General features: G+C 38.8%; 1 protein-coding gene across 2 annotated transcripts; it reads right to left on the bottom strand.

The window, feature by feature from the left end:
• Window positions 1–7,646: 7,646 nt before the first annotated feature.
• LOC112194815 (probable caffeoyl-CoA O-methyltransferase At4g26220) lies at window positions 7,647–9,409 on the bottom strand. 2 transcript variants are annotated; one of them, XM_024335052.2, is made up of 5 exons: window positions 9,260–9,409; window positions 8,952–9,024; window positions 8,625–8,704; window positions 8,386–8,530; window positions 7,647–8,243 (listed from the first exon to the last, which is right to left on the bottom strand). In XM_024335052.2, the coding sequence occupies exons 1-5, from the start codon at window positions 9,364–9,366 to the stop codon at window positions 7,821–7,823; spliced, it is 828 nt and encodes a 275-aa protein (XP_024190820.1). In that variant the 5' UTR covers window positions 9,367–9,409; the 3' UTR covers window positions 7,647–7,820. The 2 variants fall into 2 exon arrangements, with proteins under 2 accessions (XP_024190820.1, XP_024190821.1); XM_024335053.2 differs by having other exon boundaries at window positions 9,246–9,357.
• Window positions 9,410–18,950: the final 9,541 nt, after the last annotated feature.

The following is an 18,950-nucleotide window of genomic DNA, read 5'->3' as shown; positions in this document are numbered from 1 at the left end:
CTAATAACAAGTTTATTAGGGAGAAATAATTAATGAAAAATGAAGATGTTTATAATTTTGAAAGTTTTAGTAGGTTTTAGTAAGTTTTAGTAGGTTTATCTTTTGAAACTTTTGAAACTATCTTTTTAGTAAGTTATAGTTTTAGTAGTTTTAATAATTTTGAAAAATAAATAATCTTATTATTGCCTCAATAAACATTTTATTGCCCCCCAATAATCTTTTTACTGCCGCCTAATAATCTTATTATTATCTTCCAATAATTTTTTTATTACCCACTAATGACATTATTGCCCCTCAATAATATTATTATTGGCCCCCTAATCCACATAATTCTGATCAATACGAGTCAAGTTTACATATCCAATTAACCCGGATAGACAATCAAAATGTCTGAAATTGTAAGAAGCTAATTAAAGTTGTGCTCGGCGACTTTACGTTTATCGGGATTGGTGCAGAGAGCATCTTGGAGTATAACCGCGAACCCCCATTTCTTCAAGCTTAAACCTTTCAAACCTCACAAGCTGAACCCACTCAGAGCTTTCGGCGAAGATAGTGGGAGCATTGAAGAACCTAAGAAGCCCGGTCGCCGTGGCAGGAAAAAGACCCCAACTTATGCTTCAACTTTACCATCGAAGAAAACCCAGTGCTCCAAAAAAGCCCAAGTTGAAAATGGCCCGGTAGAACTAGAACCCGAATCTTCAGATCCGAAACTCGTAGATTACGACGACGGCATCGATCTCTTGTATGACTACCTGCGCTTGGTCTGCTGCTTCAAGGCATCCAAGAAAGAGTTCGTCCCGAAGGTTCGGGTCTCTGAAAACCCGATGGACCCGGACATGTATAACCAGTGGAAGATGCTCTAGTGGCACTGGAAGATAGGCGATCTGATTCGCCGGAAGCCTAGGTCGCCGAAGGGGCTCTGGGAGATTTGCAATCTAATTTGCCGGAGGCCTAGGTTGAGCATTAGTGAGAGAGAGAGAGAGAAGTCGTGGCGGTCTGATTGGCAGATTCGTAGGCCTGGGTCGCTGGAGACCTGGGTCGAGCGTCAATAACAGTGAGAGAGAGGCCGTCTGGGTCGCTGGAGGTCGTCGACCCAGCAGAGTCCAGTGACAGAGAGAGGCCGAGAGAGAGAGACGTCGTCTGAGTTTGAGAAGAGAGACTGGATGGATATGTAATTATATGTCATGTTTTGTCTAAAATAGTCTTTTTTCTTTTAAATTGGGTAAATGGGCACACTATTTTCTTACTGGAGTAAGCAGGCAATTTTTAGACTGAAATTGTGTAGATGGTCATTATCCCTTCTAAATATTGATGTATAATTGACCTTATTGTTAGGAATTCGACCTAGAATCCCTCTTGCGGAAGCAGGCAAGTGCAAAACAATATAGATAAATGACCGAAAAAATAAACACGAACTTGTTAATGAGGTTCAATAAAGAACTTTGCCTACGTCCCCGGGCTACTTGGGTTTCACTATAGAAGAAGAAGAATACACGAAGACACAAGAAGTTCTCACCAACTCTCAAGACCTCACTTGCTCTCTCTGTTTAATGCTTCAAGAGTTGATCTACTACTACAACCTATGCCCCTATTTATAGATATCTAACCCGAACTTTAAGACATTGGAAACTTATTTCCAATAGACATAGAAACTGTTGGAGAAATTACAATAAATTTATAATTTCTATATGAGAAACTCGTTGACAAAAGGCTGAGGCGCGGATATCTCGCTCTCTTTAAGGAGATTCAAGCCCTCTGCGGAACAATGCCGGTGCACCAGAAATCTCTTGACTTGTCCCCTCCAGGATACAACAGCCCAACAACAAGTTGTGTTGCTCACACCAATCTGCACAAATTGGAGGAACCCAAAGCTCCACCAAAAGAACACCTTTCTTTGGCCAAGAAACACACAAGACTCTTTTGGGGGATTTTGGAAAGAAAGTTGATGGGTGAATAGTTGAGTAAAAGTTTGATTTATTTTAGCATGCAACAAATGATGCTATTTATAGGCTCTTAGGACACTCCCTACCATTAATAGGGTAGTAACCAAAAGCCATATGTTACAAGAATTAAAACCCAAAATAAATCAAAATAAAACACCATGAGTTACAAAGTAAAATTCAAAATAAATTCTGAATTTAAACACACAAATAAATTCAGATTTTAAACACAAAATAAATTCACCCAAATTTAATTTCAATAATAAATAAAATATTAAAATGTAACAACATTCCCCCACTCATTTTAATATTTAAAAAAATATCAACCAAAGTTACCGGCCAAAGACAAACCATTATGCATCATGAAGGTGTGCTCTGCATTGAACCTTCACTTAGTGAAACAGCAATCCCTACTCCAGAGTTGATAGTGGTCTCAGACTTGAACTACAACTGTTTAAGGGAAAATAAGAACTACTGCTCACACATAATAATTCAGGTGTTAATATGAGCTTTATTAGCCAGCACGTTACGGCCTTGTGCTTATCCCGGTTTTCATGAGTGTATTTCAAGAATAAGCCCAATTCTTATAGAGAGCGGCCCCACTCTCCCACTCATATAGGTAAAATCCGTCAAGGATGCTCTTGTAACTATGACATCCCACTCATATGAGCTACAGATTTTATTAAGAGTTTTAAGTAAACTCAACCTTCATATACGTTACAAGATTAATGCACTTACATCATAGGGATGAGTAAGAAAATATAGTGCATTTTTCTTACGGCCACCTTATGATTCGTTTTTCCCATTGAACCCAGTTTTTAGGATCTCTAATCACCGGGTTGGGTGTCCTCATATATGGCTCATGACGATATGGGCTTCAATCCCATCCCCCTCGATGTATTCCAGACCTTTTCTCTTGCCAAGCCCTTAGTTAAAGGATCTGCAAGATTATCACATGATTTAACGTAATTCACATTAATAATTCCATCACTCAAATATGATCTCACAGTACTGTGCTTTCTTCTTATAGGTCTGGATTTACCGTTATAATAACGGTTATTTACTCTACCAATAGCTGCAGTGCTATCATAATGAATCAATATAGGTGGTATAGGTTTTTCCCACAAGGGAATTTCATGCAATAAATCTCTCAACCAATTTGCTTCTTCACTTGCTGAAGCTAGAGCAATAAGTTCAGCTTCCATGGTTGAATTAGAAATTATTGTTTGCTTCTTTGATTTCCAACAAATAGCACATCCACCTAATGTAAAAATATAACCAGTGGTAGAGAGAGAATCACCTGACAAAGTATTCCAATCGGCATCACAAAAGCCTTCAAGTACAGCAGGATATTTTTTATAAATTAATCCATAATTTTTAGTACCAAGCAAATATTTCATAACACGCTCAATTGCATGCCAATGTTCTTTACCTGGTTTACTTGTGAACCTGCTAAGTACTCCAACTGCATATGCAATGTCAGGTCTAGTGCAGTCAGTTGCATAGCGCAAACTGCCAATTATGCTAGCATATTCCTTTTGATTAATCACATCATTTTCACTTTCAACAGGAAATAAGTGAACACTAGAATCAAAAGGAGTAGACACATGCTTGTGGCCAACATAATCATATTTCTTCAAAATTTTCTCAATATAATGTGACTGATCAAGAAAAATACCATCACATGTTTTTGTTATTTTCATGCCCAAAATAACATTAGCCTCACCAAGATCTTTCATATCAAAATTGCTCTCAAGCATTGTTTTTGTCTCATTAATTACATGCAAATTTGAGCCAAAAATTAACAGATCATCCACGTAGAGACTAATAATAACATGTGAATTTTTCCAAGATTTATAATATATGCATTTGTCACATTCATTTGATTTATAACCATTTCCAATCATGCAGGAATCAAATTTGTCATGCCACTGTTTAGGAGCCTGCTTTAAACCATAAAGGGATTTAGATAACATACATACCTTGTGCTCTTGACCAGGTTCTATAAAACCTTCTGGTTGGTCCATATAGATCTCTTCATCTAAATCACCATTTAGAAAAGCTGTTTTCACATCCATTTGATGAATAATCAAATCATGAATTGCAGCAATAGCAATCAATAATCTAATTGATGTAATCCTTGTAACCGGAGAAAAAGTATCAAAAAAGTCTAGATCATGTTTTTGCTTAAAGCCTTTAGCAACAAGTCTAGCTTTATATTTATCTACACTTCCATCCAGTTTGAGCTTTTTTCTAAGGACCCATTTACACCCAATGGTTTTAAAACCTGTAGGTAAATCTACTAATTTCCAAGTATTATTAGAAATTAGAGACTCCATTTCATCATTCACAGCCTCCTTCCAAACAATTGCATCTGGTGATGATAAAGCTTCATGTAAAGAAATAGGATTTTCCTCAACATTATAAACATAATAGTCAGGGCCAAAATCTTTTTCAACTCTAGCTCTCTTACTTCTTCTAAGTTCATTTTCATTAGTTTCTTGTATATGCAAATTAGAAGAAGAAGAACTAGGTTGTGAAAAAATATTTTCTCTAGACTATTGACCCCCACTATTTTTTTATTTAAAAGAAAATTTTTCTTCATGAAAAATTGCATCACCAGATTCAATCACAACATGATTTTCAACATCAAGAAATCTATAGGCTGTACTATTTAAAGCATATCCAATGAAAACACAAGTAGTAGCTCTAGCACCCAATTTTGGTCTTTTAGGGTCAGTTAATCTCACAAAGGCTAGACAACCCCAAACTCTAAGATAACCCAAATTTGGTTTATGCCCCTTTCACACCTCAAAAGGTGTAATTTTTGTATTTTTATGTGGCACTCTATTCAACACATAACAAGCAGTTAAAACTGCTTCACCCCAAAGATTAGAGGGAGCACCTAAATCAATCAACATGGCATTTGTTAACTCAATCAAAGTTCTATTTTTTCTTTCTGCCACACCATTAGATGCAGGTAAATAAGGTGGAGTAACTTCATGAATCACTCCTAAAGATTGAACAAAAGAATTGAATTCAAAAGAATCATATTCTCTCCCTCTATCACTTCGGAGTCTTTTAATTTTTCTACCGAATTGATTTTCAACCTCAAGGAGGAACTCTTTAAATTTGGCAAAAGAATCACTTTTATTTTTCAACAAATAGACATGAGCATATTTAGAACAATCATCAAAAAATACATGTTACCTCCACGAGTTAAAATTCCCTCAAATTCACACAAGTCTGTATGAATTAATTCCAATAGCTCGGTATTCCTTTCAACATTTTTGTGAGGCCTTCTAGTAATTTTTGCTTTACTGCAAGTCTCACATTTTTCAAAATCTTTTTGCACTGAAGGAATTAAACCCAAGCTACTCATGATTCCCACATATCTACTATTTATATGACATAAACGTGCATGCCAAAAATTCAAAGAAGAAAGCATATAAATTGAAGTAGATGCTTTATAATAATTCTCAACATTCAATTTGAACATGTTATCACAATCATAACCTTTGCCCACAAATAAACCTTTTTTTGTTGATCACATATTGGTCAGATTCCATAGTTTGTTTAAAACTAGCCTTAATAAGAAGATAACTAGACATCAAATTTTTTCTCATGGAGGGTGTATGCAACACATCTTTCAAAGTTAGCACCCTACCAGAAGTAAATTTGAGTTCCACCTCACCAGTTCCAAGCACATGAGTAATATGTGAATCTCCAAGCATAACTGTTTTGGGCTCCTTAAAAGGAGTGTATTTCTTGAACCAATCTTTATCATAGCAGATATGCCTATTAGCACCACAATCTGCCCACCATCCTTCAACACTTTGAACCATATTTACATCAATTATGATTGCCACATATGGTTCTTCAGTGACGTGAGCTTGAGGAACAGCCTCACGTTTTCGATAATTGCAATTTCGAGCAATATGCCCACTTTTGCCACAAACATAATAACAAGTATATTGTTGCTTATTTTCTGAAGGAGGATATTGGTTCTTATTCACATAGCTTGGTTTGCCTTTATTCTGTTGGTGAGGTTTACCAACTTTTTTCATATTTTCTTCTTTGGCTGCATAAAAGAATTTTTATGAAAATGACCATTGGGCATATTATTATTGGAAGATACTAAATTTACCTTGGAGGTGTCATTGTTTGTATCTTGCATAAGAACATCTTGACCTCTTGCTTCATCCTCAACTCAGATGCGAGTAGTCAAGGTCTCCAAGGAAATCTCCTTTTGTTTATGACGCATGGATTTTTGAAACTCTTTCCATGAAGGTGGAAGTTTATCAATGATACCAGCCACCACTAGATTTTCACCAATTTTGACACCTTCAGATGTAACTTCAGCTACAATCATTTGGAAGTCTTGTACTTGCTCCGCAACCGACTTGCCATCCACCATTTGATATCGGAAAAAACGGCTTGCAACATATTTTTTTTTGCACCAGCTTCCTCGGTGTCATATTTGCTCTGTAATGCTTTCCAAATTTTCTTGACAGAAGAATATGTTATATCATAATAATCATAAAAATGATCAGCAAGACAGTTCAAGAGATAGTACCGACAATTATACTCATCTTTTTGAAAATTTTCAACTTTTTCTTCATGAGCAAGGAGTTCATCATCCTTCATGCCTTCGATACTCTTCTTTGATGGATTCTTCTCCGTTAGCACATAGGCAACTTTGAGAAGATTAAGGTAGAAGAGAACTTTTCCCTTCCATCTCTTGAAATGTGCACCTTTGAAGCGGAAAGGCTTATTGAGATCTCCCACATTGTCAAGCGGCTTCTCTTGAGTACTCCCCAACTTCTTTGAATCTCCTTAAAATTGTTGGAGAAATTACAATAAATTTATAATTTCTATATGAGAAACTCGTTGACAAAAGGCTGAGGCGCGGATATCTCGCTCTCTTTAAGGAGATTCAAGCCCTCTGCGGAACAATGCCGGTGCACCAGAAATCTCTTGACTTGTCCCCTCCAGGATACAACAGCCCAACAACAAGTTGTGTTGCTCACACCAATCTGCACAAATTGGAGGAACCCAAAGCTCCACCAAAAGAACACCTTTCTTTGGCCAAGAAACACACAAGACTCTTTTGGGGGATTTTGGAAAGAAAGTTGATGGGTGAATAGTTGAGTAAAAGTTTGATTTATTTTAGCATGCAACAAATGGTGCTATTTATAGGCTCTTAGGACACTCCCTACCATTAATAGGGTAGTAACCAAAAGCCATATGTTACAAGAATTAAAACCCAAAATAAATCAAAATAAAACACCATGAGTTACAAAGTAAAATTCAAAATAAATTCTGAATTTAAACACACAAATAAATTCAGATTTTAAACACAAAATAAATTCACCCAAATTTAATTTCAATAATAAATAAAATATTAAAATGTAACAACAGAAACCATTACCAAGTAGAATTGTGTAAGCAGAAGAAGAAGAAGAAGGAGGAGGAGGAGGAGGAGGAGAAGAAGAAGAAGAAGGAGGAGGAGGAGGAGGAGGAGAAGAACCAATTTCACAGAGTTGAAATTTATATTAATCACTTATTCGACACCGAGTAGTTTCAATAAGAAAAACTAGGTGCAGTTACTTACAACCTCAAATAACTAAAGACAGAGACAATAGAACATCCAACAGTTATTAGCACTCTCTCAAGTGCTCAATTATTGAAGCTATAAACCTGCACTTATTCAACACCGAGTAGTTTCAATAAGAAAAACTAGGTTCAGTTACTTACAATCTCAAATAACTAAAGACAGAGACAATAGATCAACATCCAACAGTTATTAGCACTCTCTCAAGTGCTCAATTATTGAAGCTATAAACCTGCACTTATTCACTCATAGAAGATGAAAGAAACCTAGCAAATGCGTCTGCAGATGATGATCCCATCACCTATAGAAGCATGAGATATTTCAACTCGAGGGTCAGCTGAAACTAACTTGTTAAACTCAACCGCATGACGCCTCAACTCCCTTTTGTTTTCTGGAACAACCTCTTCAGGCTTAGCCACTGTCCCTCCCCACAGCGTGTTATCATATACAACAATCCCTCCGATCTTCACCAACTTCATCAGCCTCTCATGATAATTCCAATAATTTCCTTTATCAGCGTCAACAAACGCAAAGTCAAAATCAGCCTCATTCTTTGGCTCCCCCAAGAGATTGTCAAGAACAGGCAGAGCTGGTGATTCAATGTAGTCGATTTTGTGTTCCACTCCAGCTTTTTGTATGATTGGGAGGCCTATTTCGTATGTTGTGCGATCTCTATCTATGGCCATGATCTGCATCCATCGTCAAAAAATCCATTCCTTTATTATTAGTTTGCTAATTATGAACAATATATAGGATGGATTAGGATGGATCCATATAGGATTATCTCACATGTACTAATAAATGAATAGATATAAAGAGCTAGATAGCCACCTTGCCATCATGAGGAATTGCGAGAGCGGTAAGGAGAAGAGAGTAGCCAGTAAAAACTCCAACTTCAATTGTCTTTTTTGCATTCCCAAGTTTCAAGAGCATGGCCATTAACTGACCTGCATCAGGTGAAGTACCAAAGCAAGCACTTCATATGTTAAAAATTGGTCAGACTATATATCGATAATCAGTTAATTACCTGTACAATGGTAAAATTGCAAGTAAAGTTGAAGATCAATTACTTGGGGAGTTTTGCAGTAGCTTGCCTCAGCTCCTTGAGTGGCTCTGGTTCTCTCGGGTACACACTAGTATCTAGTAGATACTGCATTAATCACATACAAGTAAAAAAATGTTACAATAATTTTGAATTAACAGCATCAATATATCGTTTAATTATCTAGCTAGTTGCCTTCCTTGGAATTTTCAGCTCCAGCAATCAACCCTTTTTTTTTTTTTTATTACCCATGACCACTACAGTAGGCTATCTCCTACCATTGAAAGTTGATATATTTGAATGATACATCAAGACATGCATATAATCAATAGAAGAGAGAGAATGAGAACAAGACCTTATATAATTCCTCATCTTGCAGCAAGACTGGATTAGGCAGAATCTTTTTGTTTCCAGTGTACTCCATTGTCCTTAATTTTTATCACAATCAAATCAGTTGTTACAATTATTCATATATATATATATATATATATATATATATATTAAGAGGAAACTATGATGCAAAGTAGTACTCTATTTACGTACAATATATATCAATCCGTAGAACTTACATTGTAATCATGATGAATTAAAATGCATCCCAATTCAAAAACAAAAGTATGAACCAAATAATGATGAAAAACATACTAACCCTGCAAATCTTACTCGGGGTTTAGAATCTGGAGAGCTGTGAGTTTTGAACTAGTCCTCTGCTGGCTTGGTGTAAAAGGTGAATGTCTTTTTCTCATATATACACACACTGACACACACATTGCGCGGACGCGCACTCACACAGAGACCGCGTCTGTAAATACCATAAATTATTGGCTTATAATACCTCAATTACATTGCCGCCCACTTCAGAAATTATACGAACAGGTCATGTCTGTAGAAGTATTGGCTTCTAAATAATAATACCTCAATTACATATGCGGCTATTTAATTATTATTAGTATTTTTACTCAAAATAGCACATGTAGCCAGTTTCCCAATTGCAGGTCATTGCTTTTTATATGACTTTGGTGCTGCCAAGTGATTATTACAATAAGTTCAGCCTTATCGCTTGTACTGACACTACCACAAAAGTAGGCAACAGGTACGTGCCATTGATTCCCCATGTTTTGAGCTAATGGTGACAGACCCTTTGATTCTTTGACTATTAGAACATGACCATATGCCATCGATAGATTGCAAACGGTTCTATTACCGAAGATGGGGAGCAAGATTTAAAGTCATTAATTTATCACCGAGCATCGATGAACATGAACTGTATATATATGGTATTATATATTGAGAGTCACATAATTCCTTTCTCTTCTATAATCTTCGTTCAGCAAATGCGCCTGCAAATTGATGAAATTGTGATCCCATCACCCAATGGAACTTGGAACATTTTGATCGATGCGAGGGTCAGCAGAAACCAATTTATTGAACTCCATTGCACATTGCCTCCATTCCCTTTAATTTGGCCTCTGGAACATCTTCTTCAGGCAAAGCAGCTGTCCCTCCCCATAGTGTGTTAGCATAAATTACCATCCCACTCACCATAACTAGTTTCATTAGCCTCTTGCGGTAATTCCAGCAGTTGTTCTTGTCTGCATCAACAAATAAGCAAAGTCGAAACTCCCTTCCTTCTCTGGCTGCAGACCACAACATGAAGCACAACAACCAATTTCAAACACTTGAAACTTTGATAAGAACAAAATGAATTCAATATCTTATATGTTTACATTTTCCGAGAGTTTGCCAAGAATAGGCAGAGCTGGGGACTCAATGAAGTCAATTTTGTCCTCTATACCGCTTTTTAGATGATTGGTTAGCCTATTTTATATGCTTTCCGGTTTATGTCTATGGCTGTAATCTGCATTGATCCATGAAAAAAACGTTAGCTCTAATTTTGGGGCAAACATCAGTTTGGTCTCTGATTTTTTTTTTAATCATGATAGTCCCTGTGTTGGAAAATATATTGGCATTTAATTAGGATAATCTGTTAGAATATTTTTAGCATCAATTTGTATCAATCTGTATTCATTTTGTACACAATCACGTTAGCTATCTTTCCTTCTTAATCTCCTAACTAGATGGAGATTCTTAGCTGTGAAGATGTAAACTCTGAATATATTGCTCATACTCAATACAAGGAATTCATTATGGCATAATATCTTTTCCTATATGGTATTAGAGCGGATTTTGGAACCCTAGCTCTTCTTTTTCTGCCGCACTTGTTGCATTTCTTTCTTTTCCTTCTTCACCAATCTCCATGATTGAAGACGAAGTTTTTTCTTCTGCTTCAGGTGGCTCTTCTGCTGACGATTCCGCCAACCCTTTATTCCTTCATCATTCTGACCATCCTGGTCTTCTCCTTGTTACAAAACAATTGAATGGCGACAACTATAATTCTTGGTATCGTTCCATGAGGATTTCTCTCAGTGCCAAAAACAAAATCGGTTTAATTATTGGAAAATCAAGGAACCATCTGCAAACTCTAATGTACATGATCTCCAGCAACGCTAGCTGCAGTGACATGGTGCTATCCTGGATTCTTAATTCTCTTGAACCGAAAATAGTTGACTCTGTCCTTTCGTGTGCTACTCCTCATGTTGTTTGGGAAGACCTGCGGGAGAGATTTTCATTAGGCAATGCTCCCCGCATATTCCAGATCCAACGAGACATATACAAGATTGAACAAAGGCAATTGTCTGTTGCTGCATACTACACCAAATTGAAGGGACTCTGGGATGAACTTGCGTGTTAGGAAATTCGGGTCACCTTCCGAATTCCCTAGCCCAAGACCGAAAGGTAATGAAGACAGTAATCACAAACTATGCAAGCAAACACAAGATTGTTGACGAGGTTCGGTCAAACAGTTGACCTACGTCCCCGGGTGATGATGATGGTGGATCCACTAAACGAGAAGAAGATTGCAAACTTTTGAAGAACGTTTTGGTTCTTCCACTCAAATAACCTCTCTCCTCACAACCCAAATTCTCAATAGAGAATTCCCAAATACACCCGATCTCTCAAAGCTTGCAACTCTCTAAAATCTCTGAAATTATAAGAACACTCAATTAATCCACACACGGATCTCTTTAAATAATGTCTCAATGGCACCCTCCAGAATGAGTCTCTTTCAACCCACAACGGCACATCCTAGAATGAGTCTCTTTCAACTCACATCTTCTCTAAATGGTGTCTTCCAATCTCTAAAAGCACACCCCAAACCAATAACCCTGAATGACTATTTATAGGCACACGATTAGTCCGACTCCCAATAGGATCTTCAATCCTAAACCTTTACTTCTAAGGAAAAACTCCATAAATCCTATATACACTAGAATTGCTTACCCAAAGCCTTCAGAAGTAAAGAATCCAAAACAGACAAGGAATTAGATATTGAGCCGCAATCCTAACACTTGCATCCTTCAATTCAATGACCTGCATATGTGGAAATAATGATCGTACCAAACTGATGCAGTTCCTCATGGGACTAAATGAATCCTATTCAGGTACGCGTGGTCAAATTTTGTTGATGAATCCCTTACCATTTGTTCCTCAAGCTTATGCCTCAGTTATACAAAAAGAAAAGCATCATCTATGACTATTCCATCAGATACAGCAGCTATGGCTATACGTGGTGGCAATACCAATATGCCTAGGGGTCGACCAAATAATCAGGTTGATGGAAACCAATTCAACAATCCACACAACAAGGAGTCTTTTCAGGTTACTTATTGTGGTGACTTATACCACAGGAAGGCAACATGTTACAAGAAAATTAGGTACCCTTCTGGTCATCACAAGAATAAAGCTCAGCATCAATGCCAAGGCAATAGGAATAATTCTTCAAGCTTGGCATCTGGTAGTACTCCTTTTGCCAATCTTGTAGACTTTACCCGCACTTTTCAGGAGTTTCAGTCCTTTCTGCCCAATTTGATAGAGGACCAATACACTCAATACTTAGTGCCTTAACTCCTAAGCCTGCCGTCCCACAGGCCAATGTCGCAGCTGCTTCCGTCTCTGAATTTGCATCAGGTTTGTTACCGGTTGATCCCAATCGTTGGATAATTGATAGCGGAGCAACCCATCACAGTACTTGTTCTCCTAAATTGTTGATGAGTATTGATGAGCATCCTTCTTTAGCACCGGTTTCTTTACCTAGCGGAGAAAAGGCCGGTATCACTATGACTGGCTCAATTCGCTTTAATGATTCATTTCAATTGAATAATGTCCTCTGTGTGCCAACCTTTCGAGTTGATCTTATGTCTGTTGGCAAAACAATTGATGATTTACATTATTCGGTGACTTTTTTTCCCTCTTGGTGTATTTTACAGGACTTGGCTATGAGGATGATGATTGGTGTGGGTAAGCGACGTGGTGACCTCTACTACCTTATGGCGTTGGCCTCTGCTCCACATTCCCGCTTTGCTTGCAATCTGATTATTTCCTCCGAAAATTTACAGTATTTAGGCAATAATTTGCTTCATTTTTCATTTGATTCTAGTCATAAATGTGATGTTTGTCCGTTAGCGAAACAAACTCGTCAACCTTTTCTTCCTATTTCAATTTCAACTTCTAAGTGTTTTTCCCATATTCATTATGACATTTGGGGTCATTTTAAAATCCCTTCTCTATCTGGTGCTTATTATTTTTTAACTATTGTGGATTATTTTTCACATTTTACGTGGGTATTCTCAATGCGTCACAAAAGTGAAACGCAAACATTACTACGCCAATTCTTTCATTATGTTGTTACTCAATTCAACACCAAAGTCCAACAATTTCGATCCGATAATCGAGCTGAATTCCTTTCATTACAAAATTTTTTTCTTGAACATGGCGTCATTTTTCAACACTCTTGTGTCTACACACCTCAACAAAATGGTGTTGTCGAACGGAAACATAGACACATCCTTGACACAGCTTAAGCCCTTCGCTTTCAATCCCATCTACCTATTGATTTTTGGGGAGAATGTATTCTCACTGCCATTTAACCGTCTTCCCACTTTGTTGCTCCACAAGAAAACACCCTTTGAAATTCTTTATAATAAGCCTCCTGATTATTCTCGTATGAGAGTTTTTGGTTGTGTTGCCTTTGCAACTTCTGTCAACCTATCTTCCAAATTTGCTCTCGTGCCACCAAATGTATTTTTCTTGGTTATCCCATGGGTCAAAAAGCATACAAACTGTACAATATTGAGACCAAGAAAATATTCACTAATCGGGATGTCATTTTTCTAGAGGACACTTTTCACTACTCACCCCACCCAACTACATCCACAAAACCCAGCACTAATCCGGCCCAGCCAATTCCTTTCCCTTTCTTACCTGATATTCCTACACCAGCAAGAGCAACACCTACCTCCTCCTCATTCTACCGACACCGACAAAATTCCTTAATCACCCAGAGCACCTCCGTCGCCTACTCTACCTAAGCTCGACCTATCCACTTATGACCTCATACCTTCTTCTTCATCGGCCTTTCCTGGCAGTCTTCCAAATCTTCCCCAACTTCCTCTGCCACATCACCTAGTCAATCCAGACGTTCCTCTGGCCAATCCCGATCTTCTACAGGCGGCCGCCATTCAGCCTCTCTGTCTTTCTCACCGTACCCGAGAAGCCAACGTCCGCCTCAAGGACTACATTTGCTCGCAGGTGATTCTGCCTCCACACCAAATTTTATCGACCTCACCTAGTCCCACACCAGGTACTAGATATCCCCTTTGTCACTATTTATCTTATTATCTGTATTCTCCTACACATCTTTGTTATGTTGCCAATGTCAGTCGAGACAAGGAGCCGACCTCCTATGATATTGCCGTAGCCGATCCAAAATGGCAACAGGCTATGAATTCTTATCTTCAAGCTCTCACTGACAACCAAATATGGAGTCTTGTTCCTTTACCCCCTAACAAACGTCCAATCTGCTGTAAATGGGTCTATCGGATCAAACGTAAGGTTGATGGTTCTGTCGAGCGCTATAAGGCTCGCCTTGTTGCTCGGGGTTTTACTCAGGCTGCAGACATCGATTATAATGACACATTTTCTCCCACTGCCAAAATGGTAACTGTCCACTGCCTCGTTGCTGTGCTGCCAGTCAGAAATGGTCTTTACATCAATTGGATGTTAATAATGCTTTCCTCAATGGTGATTTATTGGAAAAAATTTATATGCCTCATCCTCCTGGTCTTTTGCGACAGGGAGAGAACCTTGTGTGTCGCCTCCACAAGTTGTTATATAGACTGAAACAGGCCTCTCGTCAATGGTTTTCTAAGTTCACAGAAGCTATTCTTGCTGCTGGTTTTTCTCCGTCCAAAGCCGACTATTCTTTATTTGTTCGCAAAGATGGTACATCTCTCATTGTCTTATTAATCTATGTGGACGAAATTTTGATCACAGGGAACAATATGGAGTCTATTAATGCCCTGAAGCAGTTTCTTCATACTCATTTTCATATAAAGGACCTTGGTGATCTAAAATTTTTCCTAGGCATTGAAATAGCTCGTTCCAAGAAAGGGATCTACATATCTCAACGTAAATATGCCTTGGAGATTATCAAAGATAGTGACTACTTGGGTGCTAAGTCGGTTGAGTTTCCTATGGAAGAATCCAATCTTTTAAACAAGGGAAAACTGCTCAAAAATCCTGCTGCATATCGGCGCCTAGTTGGTCAATTGATTTACTCGACCATCACCAAACCCGATATCATATACTCAGTACATGTTCTCAGCCAGTTTATGCATGAACCACGCCAACCTCACATGGCTGTTGCCCTTCGAGTTGTCTGTTACTTAAAATCATCTCCTGGTCAAGTTTTACTTCTTCGTTCTCATGATTCTTTAAACTTGAAGGCATTTTGTGATTCTGATTGGGCGGGTTGTCCTATTACCCGTCGCTCTACTACTGGTTATTGTGTAGTCTTGGGAAGTTCTTTAATTTCGTGGAGGACTAAAAGGCAAAAGGCAAAAGATTGTTTTATTATCAAGTGCAGAAGCTGAATAGGCAGGTACATGTTGTGAGCTTACTTGGTTGTGATTGTTTGGCTCCAGTTTTTCTTGAGCTGGTCAATAGTCTCTTTTTTGAGTGGGCGTGCCAGCACAGTTCGGGTGCCGTCGTCGGGGGTGTCCTTGACCTGACTTCTTTTTAGCAATTGTGGACGAGGAGAGCATCAACCTCATCACGGGATTCTTTGTGCCTCGTGGTGAGGACTTTTGCTAAGTTTCTTCAAAATCACACAATCGATACTCGACATCGTAGATCGAGCAGAGTGAAAATCACTGGGAAGTGGGGAGAACTTGCTAAAGCGTGACTTTAGCTTGGCTGGTTTGCGAGGGAGTTACCCCTTGCTTAGCTAGTTCCATAACCGTTGTGGTCGCAGTACTGCAATCGGCTCCCGAGGAGACTAGAATCGAATCACATTGACAGAGGGTTTGGTGGCATTGACAGTCGGCTCCTGAGGATTCTGGGACTGGAGTGTGGTCACCGGTAAGAGAATGAGAGGGGTTCTCCGGAGAGACTTGAGTAGTCGTAGAGATGAATTGATGAATTGTCTGTTTTGTTACTTCGTCGTAGCCTCTATATATAGGCTACCAAGCCATAGTGGTTGGCCTTAAACAAATCATGATGGGTTAAGCACTTAAGCACTAATGGAATCATGGTGGTTTAAACACTTATGGAATCATGGTAGGTTAAGCACTTATGGAATCATGGTGGGTTAAACACTTATGGAATCATGATGGGTTAAGAACTTATGGAATCATGATGGGTTTTCCAATTAAGCACTAATGGAATCATGATAGGTTTTCCTTGTTAGTCACCATGAAATGTAGTTGAATGCTTCGTGCATGCCATATTCCTTAATTGAATGGAGTATGAATATTCGCATGGGAGTGCCTTTTCTTGCAGCTTGCATAATCTTCCATAATTCTGCAGGTAGGCTTTATTTAGCCTCTAAATAATATATTTCGAACTTGTCGACAATATATAGCTTGAACCACTAACATTGGCTCAATTTCTCCAAGACACGCCTTGTCAGGCCAAAAATTCTCATTTTGGGTTCAAACATTGCCCCCAGACCTCGAAATCAAAGGTCTTCGTCTTGAATGAAGAGGTCTTGAATCAGCACTGCTCTTATAATATCGTTGCTCCAAAGCCACTAGTATTGGCTTGACTGAAATTACTTGACTGATTCCATATAGGCCTCTAAACAGGCCATAAAGCTTGAATGCCACAATCTGAATTGCCTTTGTCATGAACTGACGCTTTCTTTGCTAACTTCCCCCCCCCCCCTCTCCATGTATCTGATGTCTGGTATGCAGTGAATTGGCGAAACTTGGGCAGGTTGTAAGAGATCAGAACTTTAGCATGTCCCCTCATGAGAATGAGACTGCTTTTAATTGCGAGTGAGGATCCTTAGGAGACTGCTTTTGATCGCGAATGAGGATCCTTCTCTTCCTTGGTGATAGCTTCGCCATGTGTATAGTAGTAAGTATCTGCCTTGTTCGCTGGCTCTCTATTGATTCTCTCAAATGTACGTACTGGAGCCGCTTCGATGGCTAGATCAAGTTTGATCAAGGTCTACGTACTTGGTGAAATAAGATGTTGACTAGCAAACTATTTGCTACCATTTAATCCTTCGCGAATCTTATGCTGAAGAGGATGATTGAATCATGGCTATCGACATCATGACATGTGACCAAGTGAACCCACTATACTTGCTGCAACTTTAACATCTAAAACCGCATGGGTTTTAATCATGTTTAATTAAAAAACATCAGGCCACTACGCTGGCCCTACGGTTGTAGGGAAAGGTGTAATGCCATCTCTTCACCGCCGCCTCAGATGCAATTCTCAAGATGAAATAATGATTAATTAATTATCAACTAGAGCCACTCACTGGCCCAGCTAATAAATTAATCTTCAAAAATATTTGAGCCACAAATCAAGATGTAGTGGAGAAGTGTTCCTTGCGAACAAATTTTCTTCGTGAACATTTTCTGACTATTTCCTTTAAGGAAGATCTGAGTAAAAAGACATCTTCTCAAGAGAGATCTGAGTGAGGAGAAATCTCTTTGATCTTGGTTTAATAAGGACCCAAGACCTTTAAAATGTTTCTCCAATATTTATTTGAGGATAAATCTCCTCGAAGCATAAACGAGTAAGGAGAAATTTCCTTGAGGTTGAGTGTTTTGTTCCATCACTTCAGCTGTTTTCTTCTCATCTTGATGTTCATCTTCCTCTCAGTAGATGATGGTTTGCTCTGGTACTTTTGAACAATCGAATTAAGACCACAGAGATTGGTCCAGTCCTTATGGTGATTCCTCAAGGCTAAGGAGATTTCTGACCTCCCTCGCCCTTTTGGCCACTAGAATATTTATTCTGGCCATTCATGCAACGTGGATTATAGATGTTTTCTCCACATATATCAAAGCCACCGCATGGCCCCGAAACATTGGTGAAGAATTTGAAGTTGAATTGACCAATAAAGCCACATATTGGTTTTCCAAGGCCACAACTTAATTGATAATTAAGTTGGCCATGGCTCAATTTATGATATGCATGACAACGTCCATAACCATGAAAGCCACATGCATGATAATTGAGTTGACCATTTTGAGCATATTTTTTATCACTTTCGTGACCGTGGTAGCGTCCAGTAGCAAGACCGCATCTCTCTTGGCCGGATTCTCTTGGAGGCTTTTCTTCTATCTTGCTTTTCCGGAGAAACCCAAAAGCAAACTGTTTCAAGTTCTCTCTTTCCTCCAAACTTCATCTTCCATTTCCGAAAAAAAAAAACCCAAAAATGGCACCCAAGAAACCATTCGTTATTGATCAGGCAGATGAAATCACTGAGAAAGCCGCATTCACCTGGCGGACTAACATGGGTGTTTGATGCAGAAGTCAGACCGGATAGGAGAGAAGTCAACTGATGGGCTTTGGTGGAGGTGATAATCAAGCGAGCCTGGGTCCCACACCTCGCGATCGTTTTCCAGATGATGTTATGGCCTATTATAGGCTTCCCACCAACAGTCTCATAGTGGCTCTTCGGCAGGTGCCCGGTGATTTTAGCAGTTGGGGACCAAGGAGGAAAGTGGGTTTCCAACCTACCATTGCTCCCGAGGAAAATGTTTGGTATCAGGAGGTCCGAGCGAGAGATTTGGTCCGTTGGGATGCGGTAGGTATAACCCAAACCATCGATCTATGCTTTTGTCTTCTCCAAAATACCAGCCCTGTACCGCTAGCCGCCGCTCTTTGCTTCTGGAACACCTCCAGCAATACATTCAATTTCCTTTTTGGGCAGATGAGCATAACTCTACTGGCTATTCTTACCATCACAGGGTTGCCCATTGACTTTCCTATG

Source organism: Rosa chinensis, chromosome 3 (assembly GCF_002994745.2).
Source record: "Rosa chinensis cultivar Old Blush chromosome 3, RchiOBHm-V2, whole genome shotgun sequence".
NCBI classification, from domain to species: Eukaryota; Viridiplantae; Streptophyta; class Magnoliopsida; order Rosales; family Rosaceae; genus Rosa; species Rosa chinensis.
The sequence above is the reverse complement of the archived record's forward strand: the minus strand, read 5'-3'. Positions and strand labels throughout refer to the sequence as shown.

What these genes read in the sequence shown, in the direction of transcription:
- LOC112194815 (XM_024335052.2), bottom strand. Translation starts at nt 9,366, where the DNA reads ATGTGTGTGTCAGTGTGTGTATATATGAGAAAAAGACATTCACCTTTT. An exon ending in CTCCAGATTCTAAACCCCGA is followed by an intron (nt 9,025 to 9,259) that starts GTAAGATTTGCA and finishes ATAAAAATTAAG; the next exon opens with GACAATGGAGTACACTGGAA. An exon ending in AAGATGAGGAATTATATAAG is followed by an intron (nt 8,705 to 8,951) that starts GTCTTGTTCTCA and finishes TGATTAATGCAG; the next exon opens with TATCTACTAGATACTAGTGT.